Source organism: Neolamprologus multifasciatus, chromosome 10 (assembly GCF_963576455.1).
Source record: "Neolamprologus multifasciatus chromosome 10, fNeoMul1.2, whole genome shotgun sequence".
NCBI lineage: Eukaryota > Metazoa > Chordata > Actinopteri > Cichliformes > Cichlidae > Neolamprologus > Neolamprologus multifasciatus.
The window spans coordinates 10,834,626-10,848,934 of NC_140448.1; the positions used below are offsets into that span (position 1 = coordinate 10,834,626).

Sequence of the window (14,309 nt, forward strand, 5' to 3'; positions counted from 1 at the left end):
GTGAGAGTGCAGATGGCAGTTTAATTAGCTGGTCTGCTCCCTGCTGCTCCTCGTCAGCAGTATGGGTGCCACTGGAGCAACAAGGACAGGCAGGGTTACAGAAAACAGGCCGAGACGGGGATAAAGACCTGCTACAGGTCCAAGTTTGTTTTTCACCTTTCTCAGATGAGAGAAAGGCTTAGCTATAGCCTGTGTCTGCAAGGGATGCATTTGTCTGAGCGAATTATTAAAGTCCTAGTCGCTCTAGAGGCACAAAGTAGGAGAGGTTCAATTTAGTGTGGATGTGGTGCTGATAAAAACAGTACCACAACTCCATCTTTTACACAGTAGTCAATATTAACTATGTATAGTGCAGCCACATAATAATGTTTTTAATCATATATTTGCTGATGGATTTTAGTAGCTGGTTATTTTCACAGCAACTGAAGCTTACTCAGATTCTGCACAGGCATTAAGTATTGCAGCCAGGCTCAGTTGCTTTTAAATTAAGCCTAATCAAAATTTGAGCAAACCTGAAAAAATACAAGCAAAGCTAGTTTCCCCATTATGTTGGGCGTTCACCCTCGTGTTTAACACCTCAGAAAATATCAAAGATGTACCTGTCTAACATGGTTTCACCCGATGTTTTTAAAGTCCCAATTTGTAAAACCTCAAGTTGGTGTTTCTGCCATCACTTTCTTGGCTGCAAAAAAACTGGGTGTAACAAAGTGCAAGTTTAACTGTGAAACCACATGCTAATGACGTGTGATTGATAACTCGTTAGCCAATTAGCGTGCGTTTTCATACCACAAGTATTCTTCTATTTTAAAACATGGTACGACCAAGATTTACAATTCAGACTTGAGTTATTTATCATATTTATTACTTATAATATTACTTGATGGTGTATTTCTTTCTTTCAGCATGACTTAAAATGAGTGACTGAGTCTTTAAATTCACCAGAAAATTTGCAGATATCAAGACAGAAATATGTTTTGCTATAGATTTCTATGGGACCAGAAATCTTTTTTTTTTTTTCTTCAACCATAGATATCACTATACTATATCCTCGGATAGAAAACAAGTCTAAGATAATTTTGGATTTGCTTAATTCTTCTGACCAGGAAGCTACAAGCAACTGCCTGTTGCTAGCATGCTAATTGAGAGTTATGAATGTAACTAAGGTTTTGTGAATTTTGGATGAACGTCTCTTGCAGTCAGGAATAATAGAATAAAACTATGAAGGCAAACGTGGTAAACACTAGAACAGCTTTAGATCAGGCAGATAAGCATTTTACCATTGTCAGTAGTAGACTTTAGCATGCTAACACTCTATCACCTTGTAGAGTAGTAGCATTAGCATACTATTAGCATTAAGTATACCTTCATAGGTTTTTTTCTCTTGTCCTTAGACTTATTTCTACATTATTATAATTTATTTAGGAAAGAATAGTAAGAAGAGGGTAATACAGTGTTGGCTACCTTAAAGAAAGTAGATAAAACTTATACAATTGCTAGATAATTAGAATTTTTTACGTAAGGTCAAGAGCATGTGGTTCAAAAGTTGTCTGCTATATTGAATATGAGACAAACACTGATTCCTAGGGGAAAATGTCTATTCCCTAACTGGTTGTTAGTGCTTTGTGGAGGTTATTTGCTCTCCATGGGTGAAATCTGTTAGAAAGAAGATGCCGTACCAAAAACTTCCAAGTAATTGCTTTGGTTGTAAGCAGTTCCCTTTAGTTTTTCATGTCTGTCTGCAAATACTTGCTAACTTCTAGCCGAGCAGTAGTGAAATGTGAAGAAATGCCTCAGTGCTGTAGCCAACATGTTTCAAAAGGTACAACTTTTATTTTGGAGGAAAACTCAGTTGGCAGTTTGTCTTGTAATCCAAAGGTTGCCGGTTCGAGCCCCGGCTCGGACAGTGTCGGTTGTTGTGTCCTGGGGCAAGACACTTCACCTACCGCCTACTGGTGTTGGCCAGAGGGGCCGATGGCGCGATATAGCAGCCTCGCTTCTGTCAGTCTGCCCCAGGGCAGCTGTGGCTACAACTGTAGCTGCCTCCACCAGTGTGTGAATGTGAGAGTGAATGAATAGTGGAATTGTAAAGCGCTTTGAGGGTCCCGAAAAGCGCTATAAAAATGCAATCCATTATTATTATTATTATTATTATTATTATTGTTATTATTGTTATTATTTCCAGTTTGCGTCACTTTTCACAGTTTTATTGCAGCTCAGAGAGTAGCTGGACAGTGTTTGTGGACAAGTCCAATCAAACTATGAACCCAGTGACCAAAGCAGTCACTTTAATTGAGAAAAAGGTGGTCGACTGGGGGGGTCACTGGCTGGTTGGCTTTAGGACTTTAGACCAGTCATTTCCCCAGCGACTACATCAACCTCTAGCAAGTGCTCACAACTGGTTGGGGAATACCCATTTCTAGGCCTGTGTGGCTGGTGCCTTATTCACATGATTCTACAGTGTCACCACGATTGTCACAAAATGGCAGCCAACTTAATGCCATGTGGTTTGTGGTCACGTGTTAGCAAAACCTCAAAAGTGGTTGCACCATTTTAGTGTGAGTGTTGTGGCTGACTTGATGGTACTCTGCACACACCTGCGCACAACTGACTGAAGAAGGAAGATTTTATCTTGGCGATAGAGGAAACTGTGGGCCACTGTAGAAAACGGAGGACGTTGCACATATTGATGGCATTGTTTGGAAAAGAACAAGACATATTGTTTGGTTACTGATGTCATATAATAAAGTTTTCATTCACTACATATGGTTCTTTTGGTGCTGTTGATCTTTGTTGCTTATAGCTTGCTGTGCTTTAAAAGAGTGGCGAGTGCTTTGAAAAGATTCACTACAGTGTTTAGTTGAGGGTTCGTGTTGCTCTCAAAGCTGCATGCAATTTTTAAAAAAGGCACCTCTAAGCTGGCAAACGTGTCCATGTGGGTTTACATAGTCCGTAGGCTCTTCTACCAGCTGAAAAGTCTCTCTCCTGTGTTTCTTCATGTTCTACTTCCCACGTTCACTTTCAAACACGACCTGTTGTTTTCTGTCCTGCCACTTTGACCTGTGATTTTTGTTTTCTAAAGCGTGGGCGTTTTGTCTGGACTGTGACCGACGCCGCTTTCATACTGAACTCATGAAATCTCATAACGTCATTCTGCTTGGTTTGTTCTTTCCAGCCAAGCTGCCAAATCTCCATCTTTGGAAATTCAGCTATGACACACTGTGGTTTCTCTTTTCCATCCACAGTTTTGGTTTGACATAAAATAGTCTCCAGTTTTAAATAGACGATCCACGCGTGGTGACATTTGTTTCACTCATCTGTAGTCAGTGTCACACATTACGTGGTTTGACGGTTTTGTCATCAGTATTCTACAATCACATATTTGTGTCCTGATGTTTCCCTCCATCGATTGATGCTATAACATGTTTCAAATGCCGCATGAGGCCGCACACTTCCCTCACGTCTTTGCTTTTGAGCCCAACTTTCTACTTCTCACTCCGAAGGGAAGAGGAAGGAGAGGAAATGAAAATAAGAGGACATGGAGTTTAAGGACAAAAGTCTTACTCATGCACTCTATTCAGCTGAATCCAATCTCATTGCTTTAATAGGATGCAGTCAGCTCTTCAGCCTAGGCATTCAAGCATAGCTGTAGCAGGATGCATATTCATGCACTGCTGGTCTGCAGCTTGTGTTACAATGCACATACAGTGCTGCAGAGAGGGGCTGTTAATGAAAGAGAAGAGGATGGAGAAGGAGAGGACTCAATCAGGAGGGACTGCAAAGCGCTGCTAGTGAAGTGGCTTTATGGCAATGTGATCAGACACTGTGTGTTGACTCAATGAATTTAAATTGAATTGGAAGTGATCATTTAAGGTGAATGCAAAGTAGGGCTTGCTGAATTTTATTTTAGTTGCCATCAGTGCAATGACATGCTTGTGTTGACTTCCCGAGTCTCCGGAGTTCATTTAACAATTTGAATAAAATGAGAGAAGACTAAATGGCATCATCGTTGTCTTAGTTTGCCTCACACCTTCTCGTTGTTGTTTCCTGAACGTCTTTGCTTCTGCTTTCCTCCAGGCCAGCCAGCTGGGCGTGTACAAGGCCTTTGTGGACAACTACAAGGTGGCGCTGGAGACGGCAGAGAAATGCAGCCAAGCCAACAGCCAGTTCCAGAAGATATCTGAGGTGAGTTCAACCTCCATGATTTTAAACAACGTGTAACAAGAGAACTTTTAAATAGCAAACATGTCATTTTGTTGCTATGTACTGCATTTTAACATCAGCATATCAAACTTGGCGCAGTGATAATAAGGATCCATCAAACCTCCCCTTCACTGGTCTCAAGGGTCTTAAGCCATTATATGAATTCTCTTCAGCGAAGAGAACAGGAGAACAAATAGATGACGACACAAACCAAGCGAGTCGAAACGTCCTCTTTTTGGCAGGAAACAGCAGTGTTTATGGGAAATGTGGTCTTATTTTGAGGAACCGTTGTTGAAAACACAGTTAAGAGGTATTTGTGTTCAAATGTGCTTGGGACAGCAGTTAGCCAGCAAGCGTATTAGGTAACAGAACGAGGAGAGGTTACATTCACAGAAAAAACATCCAGGCTAGTCTGAGTTTACTGTGCGGTACGACTACACGCACTTGAAGCGCAGAGAATATTTTGAGCGTTCAGAACAAAAGAGTGTGTGTATTTGGGGAGGTGCGGGATTGCTGGGAAGGTGTCAGTGATGTTAATTAGCTGAAAATGTTTGTGGCAGAAGTGACTGATAGTAACACAACCTCTCATGCCCCTTGTTTACATGCTAGCTTTTCACGCCTTAGGTCAACACAGGATATAGTTATAGATTGTTCAACAAAGATCGAGAGGCAAAGACATTACAGTAAAGGAAAGTGCTTACAGAATCTAACTATGATTATCCATCTTCATCATCCTTTAAGGAGCATGGGCATCTTTCATTTTTAAGCATCAGACTTTCCACTCCCTGTTATCTTATGCACCAGCAAAGGGTGCATCTTTCACCATCTTATGATGCTGTGATTGCAGCCATTCCCCAACTCTCTGTGAATGGTACTCATTTCCACAGATCAAATCTTCGATCAGTGGTCATTTGCATATTAATGATCAAGAAACTGACCTTTTCAGGCATTATACAAATGTACCGTTCCTCCCGTCCAGATGAGTCAAATCAGCTTTTTGGGACCTGCCGTAGAGGTTTGTTGGTGGTATTATTTACTTAAAGGGAAACTTGTGAAAGTTCCCGTGCCCAGTCTTTTTCAGCTGTCTCAGTTGGATGCACTGATCCTGTACTTCCATTAGTTCAGCCTCAGCCAAGCAAGTGCAGCACAATCCTGTGAGTGCGCACAATTAATTAAATTGATTATTCCACTCTTTTATTTCTTTCAGAACCTCAAAGTAAAAGGTCCTAAAGACTCCAAAGACTGTACAACAACTAGTTCAATGGAGGGTAAGTTGGTGGTTGCTTGTATCTCTATGCATGCATGCATGCGTATGTGTGTGTCTGTGTGTGTCTGTGTGTCTGTCTAGGCTGGATTGCTGTTTTAAGATTCCAGCCCTGCCTCTTCTTCTTGTGTATGCAGTGGTGAGCTCTGGGAGGCAAACTGGTGCATGTGTGAGTCTGCTCTCTCTCTCTCTCTCGCTCTCTCTCTCTCTGTGCCTGAGAAAGGAGGCAGTGAGCAGGAGTGTAGAGTGAGGAGAGGAGAAGAGGGATATGGAGGTGCTTCTGGTCCTCAGACTGTGTTGTAACTGCACATACGGTAACGACTGCATGTTATGAGCTTCCCGCTTTTTGACATCGGGTATCTGTGAGGACATCTACAGCTTTTACGGCGCTTATGATAGACTGCGTGGAGGCAGTTATTAATTAGCTGTCAGACTGACGTTTGGACTTTTGTGCTCATGCTTGCTGATGAATTTTGCTTTTTCTGAACATTTGCATGCCTGTGATGAGCTTTTGAGTGATCAGCCTCTGGAGTGTGGCGTTCACTCGGGCTGTCATACACGACTGTCTTTCTGTGTCTGTTTACAAGCTGGGCACGTTTAGTCTGTATAAGGACTGCTGGCCCCAGGCTGCTCCTCGTACAGAATACTTATCTCAAGAGGATCAGAACAAGTGTGGTCTGTGTGTGTGTGTGTGTGTGTGTGTGTGTGAGAGAGAGGTTGTCTATCGCGGTACGTGCCTGTACTCTGCTGGCGCCTCGGTAACTTCGGCCGTTTTGGGGATTGCGTTCAGTTTGGTGGGTAGAGCTGTACGCAGTCATTAGCAGATAAGATGAGTAGACTGTCCGACTCTGTTGGGCTGAGAGTGGCTGGGTGAGTGTTCATTGTTCAGATTTCAGTGGCATGTACCTGTGAAGTGTCTGTTAATTTATGCATTGCAGATGAGGAATAATCAACCTGTCGCAGTTGTTTTATTCTTTCTTTTCTCATCATTCCTGTTTTAGATGATTTTAAAATGACGTCTTTGGTTTGCTGTAGTTTCACATGGCTGCTATGTGTCATGAAACTAGTCTCATATGCCCTTAACAATCAGGGTGCGTCAACACCCAAGGCACTTCCTTTGATTGCTGTTTATATTACAGTACATTAGTTACCTGGTGGGTCAGCCGAGGGGTTTCTCTACCTTAACTTTGCAACAAATGCCTCCTCTATCTACTCTCTTTGTTTCTTTTATTATTTTCCCCTTGTTTCTTTTCTCTGCTCCATCAGCTTTTTTTTTTTAACTTTCCAAAGTATTTAACAGGATCTCAGCTACAGTAAATGGCTGATAGGTTGATAGAAACACAAATACCTGCTCAAACAAGAGTCTGATACATTTTAAATGTAAATGGGGACTCATGTCCTACACACGACCATTTTCTCACTTTCTCTTAATCCTTCTTTATTTCCTTCTGTGTTATCAGTTCTGTCCTGTCCTTCTCACCCTCCTTCACAGGCTTATGGCTGGCATTGGTAGCTGAGAGTTTTGCCAAAATACTGAGGCCTGAAACCTGGCAGTCCTAACTGAGGACTAAAAGTCCTGTCAAACACTTCGCTCACATGGTCAAGCACCTCGTTAGCAAAGATTAACTATTTGTCCATCAGCCAAGTAATCGAAGCGACCTTGGAAAAATTACCAGTCAGGCACGCCTCACTGGGACAGGACATCGACTTCCAATAATCCCCCTCTCTCTATCTGATTCTCACTCTCTCTTTGTGTCTTCATCCTCCCTCGTCCTGACTTTTGATTAGACTTTTAACTCGATCCTTGTCTGTAAAATACATCCAAGTCAGATACTCCACATGATGTGGAGTCAATCCTGCGTTCGGAGAGAACTTGAGTATATTTCTGTCTACATTAGCATTCAGGTGGCAATCCTTAATCTTTGTATTCAGGAGAGTAACTTCATTATTCAAATCTCTTGTATATAATTATTATGTTTGCATGGTTGAAAAACTAGAGGAAAACGAGATGAGAAAAAGAAAGAAGTAAAGTTGGAGATCTCTGAGCTTCCTTGATAGGTTCATCCTTAATAACCTATGAACCTATCTTGCATAGTATTGCAAAGAGACTTGACTTGACTCTAAAGCAGTAAAATGTGATCTTGAGTTTAAAACAGCCTTTGATCGAAACTTGTAATGTTAAAAAAATGTTGCATGCTTTGCCGATGGCTTTGATGACTTTATTTAACCCCAAAATAATCAAAATGTGTCTAATTTTTCATAGTTTCCTGATAAATGAGTATTAATCATTGATCAACTGTGATATTTAAATGCGCAGTACTGGTATATGACGAATACTATACAGTCTGAATATTATTGGTTCAGACCGACTCGGATTGATTGTAACGTCTGTCCGTGTTTATAAATTAGATCACAGTTACCTGCAAACCTTTGCTAATCTGTGTAAAAGTGACTGCAGTCGAGTTGTAACAATTGTTGGAGACAGGTTGCTTCCCACCATGTGACCAGTGCAGTCGCCCTGTGATCCAAGGAGTTTGACGGTGTCACATGTTTTAGCTCCAGCTATACTTTGCGTTTTGTGGTCATTAGGAAGTATTATCATGCTAACATGCTACACTGCATGTTAGCATGCTAGCATTAGCTTTTAGCTCAGATATCGTTTTATCATGCGACACAACATATGGCACAAAAAATACAGCAGCTTACTTACACAAACTGTACAAAACCTGGCACTTGTGCTTAAGTACTTATACTCAAGTCATCCTGAAGTCATCTAATCCTCCCTGCATTGAAATAAATACAAAACTGCCAACATACCGCACACACAGACACACACACACACAACAACTTAGATATTCACTGCCCTTGCAGTCAATACAGGCTCTGTAGTAAATCCTCCTGCAGGTATCAGTATTGGTTCACTGATCCATGACCCTCAGTGGAGGCGGCATTAATGACCAAACGTTGGAGAAACTTCAAAGAGTAACTGCAAGTCCCTCTAAAAGTCCCTCTATACACTTCATGTGGGCCAGTGTATATTTTAAAAGCAGAGGGTGTGCGTAGAGCGTTAATATGACGTGTTTCATCAGTAGATCTGATAATAGTCACTGTAGGTTTCTGCTCTCGTGCTAATTTCGTAAGTCGCAGGCAGAGGTGTGGCGGAAAGACTAAACACTTCAAAGCATCCGAGTGACAGAACAACGCTGTACATATAAAGAGAGCGTTATTGAATGCTTTAAATAGATAAAGTTTAAAATTCAAATAGAAGTGTAGCTTCGCCTGTAGATCTCTTTGTGGGAGCAGAGCACAGTCAGTGTGGGGCAAGCTTGCCTGCATACAGAAGACACATCAGTCCTCTCTGTTTCACTGGGCCAGCTTTTCTTCTTCACTTTAGAAATAAGCTGCTTTAACTCTGTTCTCACTTGAATAAATGGAGATTAGCATGATCAATAAGTGGAACTTTTTCAGATACCTTAACAATGTTTAGAACCTTGTGGGATTTTTTTTTTTATTACATTCGCTCAGTTTCTAGATCATGAGCAGAGGGGTGTTACTGTGCTTTATCGAATGTGTAGTGTGATATTATATTTGCTATTTTGAGACCTTGAGGTAATTTTGTCAAACAAGTCATTTCCTTACATGACTTGTTTGCTTCTTCTTTGTCTCCTCTTAGAGGTTCTCATGTCTGCCATCTTTCCTCCTGCGTATCTCCTCACTGTGATTTGTTTTTCTTTTATTTCTCTCCATCCTTCACTCTGCCCTGTCTGTGGGAGTGTGTCACAGAGAGCTGTCATGTATGTCGGCTGCTGCTGTTCACACCACCTTAGCAGCAAAGTCTTCCCCAGGGAATCTAGCCAAGTGCGGTGATACAGGCTTAAACTCTGACTGAGAGGCACTGAGGGTGGCATGTTGGCAGGAAGCAGTCTTATTGCACTTTTTATAGATGCATCCATCTGCATGTGTTGTTTGTGTTTGCTTTTATGTCCAAGTCTGAATATGTACAGCTGTTAAACTGATGAACAACAGTAGCAAAAACCTTTGCTGCCCCCATATTGAAATCAGTGTTTTACTTGACCCCACCTACAAGGCTATTTATGATCAAGTGTTTTTCTTGCTTCAGGCAGGAACCTCGTCGTCATTAGGCTTTAATGTTAACCTAAGAATCATCAGCAGTCAGACTGTAAGAGCTGCGTTTAGCTCAGAGTAACCAAAGTGGACATTTTTGTCCTCGTGTGAGCGGTGAAACTGTGACCTACTGTGTGTGTCTGCATGTATTGATTTGCCTGTAAGCAACACTGACTCAGAGCCCTCCTCTTCTCTCTCCCACAGCTCTCCTTTACAAGCCGATTGACCGTGTTACCAGAAGCACCCTGGTTCTTCATGTGAGTACACAGCTTGCACTTGCATGGCTTTCAAGGATCAGCTGAATCTAAAGCTGTTCTGGCAGAAATGTCTTAATTCTAGTGTTTTAGGGTGGAGAAAAGACTGAGAACTATGTCAAGATAAAAAAAAAACAACAAATAATAATTGGAGCAGGTTGCAAACACATCCCTGAGATTAAAAAGACGTGCAAGAATTAAGCCTAAAGCCTGCTTTTTGATGTTTATCGCTGAGTCCTCTCAGTCCAAATCAGCCTACCTCCTTGGAAGAGAAATAATGGTGTAGAAAGTGCCAGCGAAGCAAAGCAGAGATCTCTGGATGTGTCCAGTGTGGTCGCTGTAGTGTAATGCATGAACAGGTTTGCATGAAAGCTGACAGTAAGATGCTCTGTGCATCCAGCATGAGCATGTGTGTCATGTTCTTGTCACGTATGCAAACAAACAGAAGAAAATTGGTTGATGTTAATCTGGGAGGAAAGTAAGAAAAAGTATCTTTGACAGAAGAAACCGAGAAACAAGATTGTTTTAGTGTTTGTAAGAAGTCTGTGTTTGTGCAGCGCGATGACGTTTTCGAAGAGAAGATGAAACTAAATCTGAATCTCTGCTCACAAAGGTCAGAGTTGCTTTGTGGTAAATACATTTTTAGATGATTGAATGTACTTTCACAGGATTTGCTGAAACACACTCCAAAGGACCACCCGGACTTCCCCCTCCTGCAGGACGCTCTGCGGATTTCTCAGAACTTCCTCTCCTCTATCAATGAGGAGATTGACCCTCGCAGGACTGCTGTTACTACACCCAAGGGCGAGGTCTGTGTGTGTGTGTTCTTACAACACATCTTGTCAAGTAAAGAGAACTTATGTTCATATCTTTAGAACATTTGTCTTCACTTTTCCTCTCATATGAAATATTATTAGGTAATTTGAGAAAACTATAATAAACGGTTGCATTGCTTTAAAACTCCAAAAGGAACATTTAAGTTAAAAACAAAGACATGCACGTCTCTCTAAAGCAAACTGTAATATATATGTTAATTTAGTAAGTCAACTTATTAATCCACAATGTCAATGATGTTTCGATTCACAACAACAGTTAACACAGAGTTCTGTTACAGGCCCGTCAGCTGGTGAAGGATGGCTTCCTGGTGGAGGTGTCGGAAAGCTCCAGGAAGCTACGGCACGTCTTCCTCTTCACCGATCTGCTGCTCTGTGCCAAGATGAAAAAGACGGCTGTGGGGTGAGTCCACCTTTATCATCTGACAGTGTGAAAAGCTGTGAGCGCGATTATCGTTAACGTCACCCCCCCATCCCCATTCCCATCTGAAAAATGCTAAAATGATGTGCAAAAGCCAGAAAGTGGAATGGGGACGGGGCGTGGATGGTGCGGCACAGGAGTCGCTTATTAATTCTCGGGGCAGAGAAAAATGCAGGGTGACACGGCTCTGTCACAGAGTTTTCTTTTGAAGCAGACTGTAGGTATATTCATTCGAGGCTTAAGCAGCTTTGGGCGGTGATGGCCTCTTTCTTTCATTTGCTCCCTGTCACAGCAACGTACTTTCATTAAATCTGCAAATGTGCACAGATGTAGGCGGAAGTGAAGGGAAATAATTCAAAATCACCCAGCCACTGATCTAAAGTTCCAAAACTCTGAGAGAGTCAGCTCAACAACTTCTAAATGATGAGACTCAGTCTGGATATAACGTGTGCTATTTCAAAAATTTCCATTGACGAGCACAAGCCTCTAAATGGAGGGCGTCAGCGATGTTTTTACATATAAATTTCACTGTGTCACTTCACTCTGTCCACCTTGCACAGTTTAGGATGTTAAGCTACGTTAAATAAGCTACATTTTATAAATTGATAGAAATGCCAGTATTAACATAAACATTTATCTGCTTCATAACAATGCGTTTTATTATTTAGCTTAAGGCTCATAAAGCCTGTTGAACTGGGTTCTGCCTCTTTAAATATCCACGCTTTTTCGTCCTCTCTGTGTTTCTGCCCGTGTGTCGTGCAGTTTTCCTTCCACATCAGCTCGTCAAACCCGGCGTGCAACAGAAAGGATCACTTCGGAAAGACGCACTCCCTCTCTGATTCCAGCTGTGGCTAACACAGTGGTGTTTGAAGCGTCAGTAACAAAGAGAAAGACTCGCAGGCATTTTTGTCTGTATTGTTTTGAGCAGTGCAGCAGAGTAGCAGATCTACACGCAAGACAGAGTTATGCTAAATGTGTGAATAATAAAAACATTTTAAAAAAATAAGACAAAAGGTGTAAGTAAAAAAAAAAATGAAGGTGTTGTGTTTCAGGGTGCAAGCTGAGCAGGGGTTAAAGTAAAGAGAGGTGACAGAAAAAAATCGCTCGTGTTTGTGTTTGTGTGCGCTGCTGCGTGTCAATCTTTGACACATGTCAGCAGATCGAGGGTCACGCTTACAGCACCGACTCGCCTCCCCTTCGTCTGATTGGTGCCTGCTTTGGTTGACATTCGCCATTTCTCTGTGTCAATTGCAGCCGCCCCTCACTTGGAGGAACACATAGTGTTGCCATAACTACCAAACCTGTAAATGGGGCTATTATATGGTCTGGGTTGTTATCTCAGTGTGCTGCCTACAGCCTACGCGCTTACACACAGAACAGAGCAACCATCCAGAAACTCAATCACCTTGACTTTAGTCACTGAGGAGCCCTAATCCCTGCCAAAAGCCGTGATTATCTGCACTCTATTATTTTAGAATGAGTCAGATTTACGATTGCCCGCTGTACGTTCTGCACCTTGGATAATTCATCATTTCTTTATATATGCACCACCTTTGCTGTCTGGCATTAAAGAACCACATGATTTGATATGGTGATTTATTCATTTCCTTCTCAGTCATGTATCAAACCTAGCTCCACCCCTTTTTCTTTGTGTTTCTCTAAGTCTGTGTCAGAGTTTGATTAGAACAGAAACAAATCGGTGGTCTGTAACATAAAAGGACTTCCCGAAAGACCCAAGAAGGGCTTGATAATGGAGTGGGTGGGTGGGGCAGAAGATCAGGGGACCATAATCTGCAGCGGGAGGATGTAAAATTAATGTACTTCATTAATGAAGAAATGACAAAGTCCTTCTGGTGGGAGCCGATTGCATCACTGCGAAAGCTTTGAGTGGGAACATGAGACTAAACACGAAGCAAGAGTCCTTCGTTGACATGGCTGAACAAATCTTTGAAGTTCCAGTTAAAGTGCACGCCTGAAAAAAAACGAGTGCAGTAAATAAAGTAGATAAACTGTGTTTCGAGTAGCTGCTGCACTGAGATCAGTAAAATCTCATTTGTCATTTTACGTGTGTTCCCTGTTTTGCCCAAGGACATTTTAACATGCAGGCCAGATAAGCCAGAGTATTGAACCACTCCCAGTCCACAGTGGCTCCACCTTTCAGGTGTAGTCGTGCAGAGGAGAATATCACAGAAATGAGAACATTTAAAACATTTAAAGTTTGATTGCTTGATTTGATTGTTTAAATAAATGCATATAGTTGACAGTAAGTTTTATATGTAGAACGCTGGTAGTGTTAACACATGCTTGTTTAGTGTGGATTCATTGTGACATCAAGCTGCTTAAACTAGCCGTCTGATGAAGGTATTATGTCGTCGATGAGTCGACTGTGCAGCACTCAGAAATGTTAATTAAAATCTCATTAGAGACGGTGCACATTAGTGTCCTCAGCCCCTGTGGAAATAATGTTGTGCATTCATCATTTTTATTAATGTGACTTTGAATGAGTGGGCTATAAAGAAATGAGGTCAAATGAGCACACGTTTGAATAGAAAAGTGTAACATTTGTTAGTGCGGCTTCAAATTGTAAACCGCTTTGCTTCGGTTTTGTGCGTCCATTCAGTTCAGTCATGATTGAAAAAGAGAATTTTTTTTATTTTTATATTTTGACTAATTCTGTTTCTTCTCTTCCATTTCCATTCTTGTATCCTTCCATCCTCTCTGTTTCTCTGCAGTCGCCATCAGCAGTATGAGTGCAAGTGGTACATCCCTCTAGCGGACTTAACTTTCCAAACCCTGGACGACTCGGACACTTGCCCGAGCATCCAGGTCCTGCCAGAGCACGAGATTGAGGAGATGAAGATCAAGATCTCGGTCTTAAAGAATGAGATACAGAAAGAGAAGGTAATCCTTTTTCCTGGCATTTGGAGCCCAATTCAATGTATTTGTGGGGCTTACAATGGCTTATTCGGCCATCTTGGGTTTAATTTTGAGATGATCCAGGATTAAAGAATAAAGGGACAAATTCAGGGTTTGGAGCCCAGTTCTAGGCTTTAGAGTAAGAAAAGTTGCTGGTCCTGTTATGAATAACAGGAGCTTTTTGATGTTCATCTTTAAATTCTAACATATGCATAAAACAAATACATTTGAGGCCAAGAGCCACACAATTAGGAGAACTTGGTTCTTTTAAAATGAGCTTCTTTTAGTTTTAATCA

At 41.6% G+C, this 14,309-nt stretch overlaps 1 protein-coding gene across 4 annotated transcripts in view; it reads left to right on the plus strand.

The window, feature by feature from the left end:
* abr (ABR activator of RhoGEF and GTPase) overlaps window positions 1-14,309 on the plus strand; it is a 123,858-nt gene that overhangs the window by 61,610 nt on the left and 47,939 nt on the right. For all 4 annotated transcript variants that reach the window (XM_085173636.1, XM_085173638.1, XM_085173639.1 and 1 more), the window contains exons 5-10: window positions 4,075-4,182; window positions 5,408-5,468; window positions 9,794-9,846; window positions 10,512-10,652; window positions 10,958-11,079; window positions 13,830-13,998. In XM_085173636.1, coding sequence (XP_085029762.1) covers window positions 4,075-4,182; window positions 5,408-5,468; window positions 9,794-9,846; window positions 10,512-10,652; window positions 10,958-11,079; window positions 13,830-13,998 — 654 coding nt within the window. The remainder of the gene's footprint in view (window positions 1-4,074; window positions 4,183-5,407; window positions 5,469-9,793; window positions 9,847-10,511; window positions 10,653-10,957; window positions 11,080-13,829; window positions 13,999-14,309) is intronic.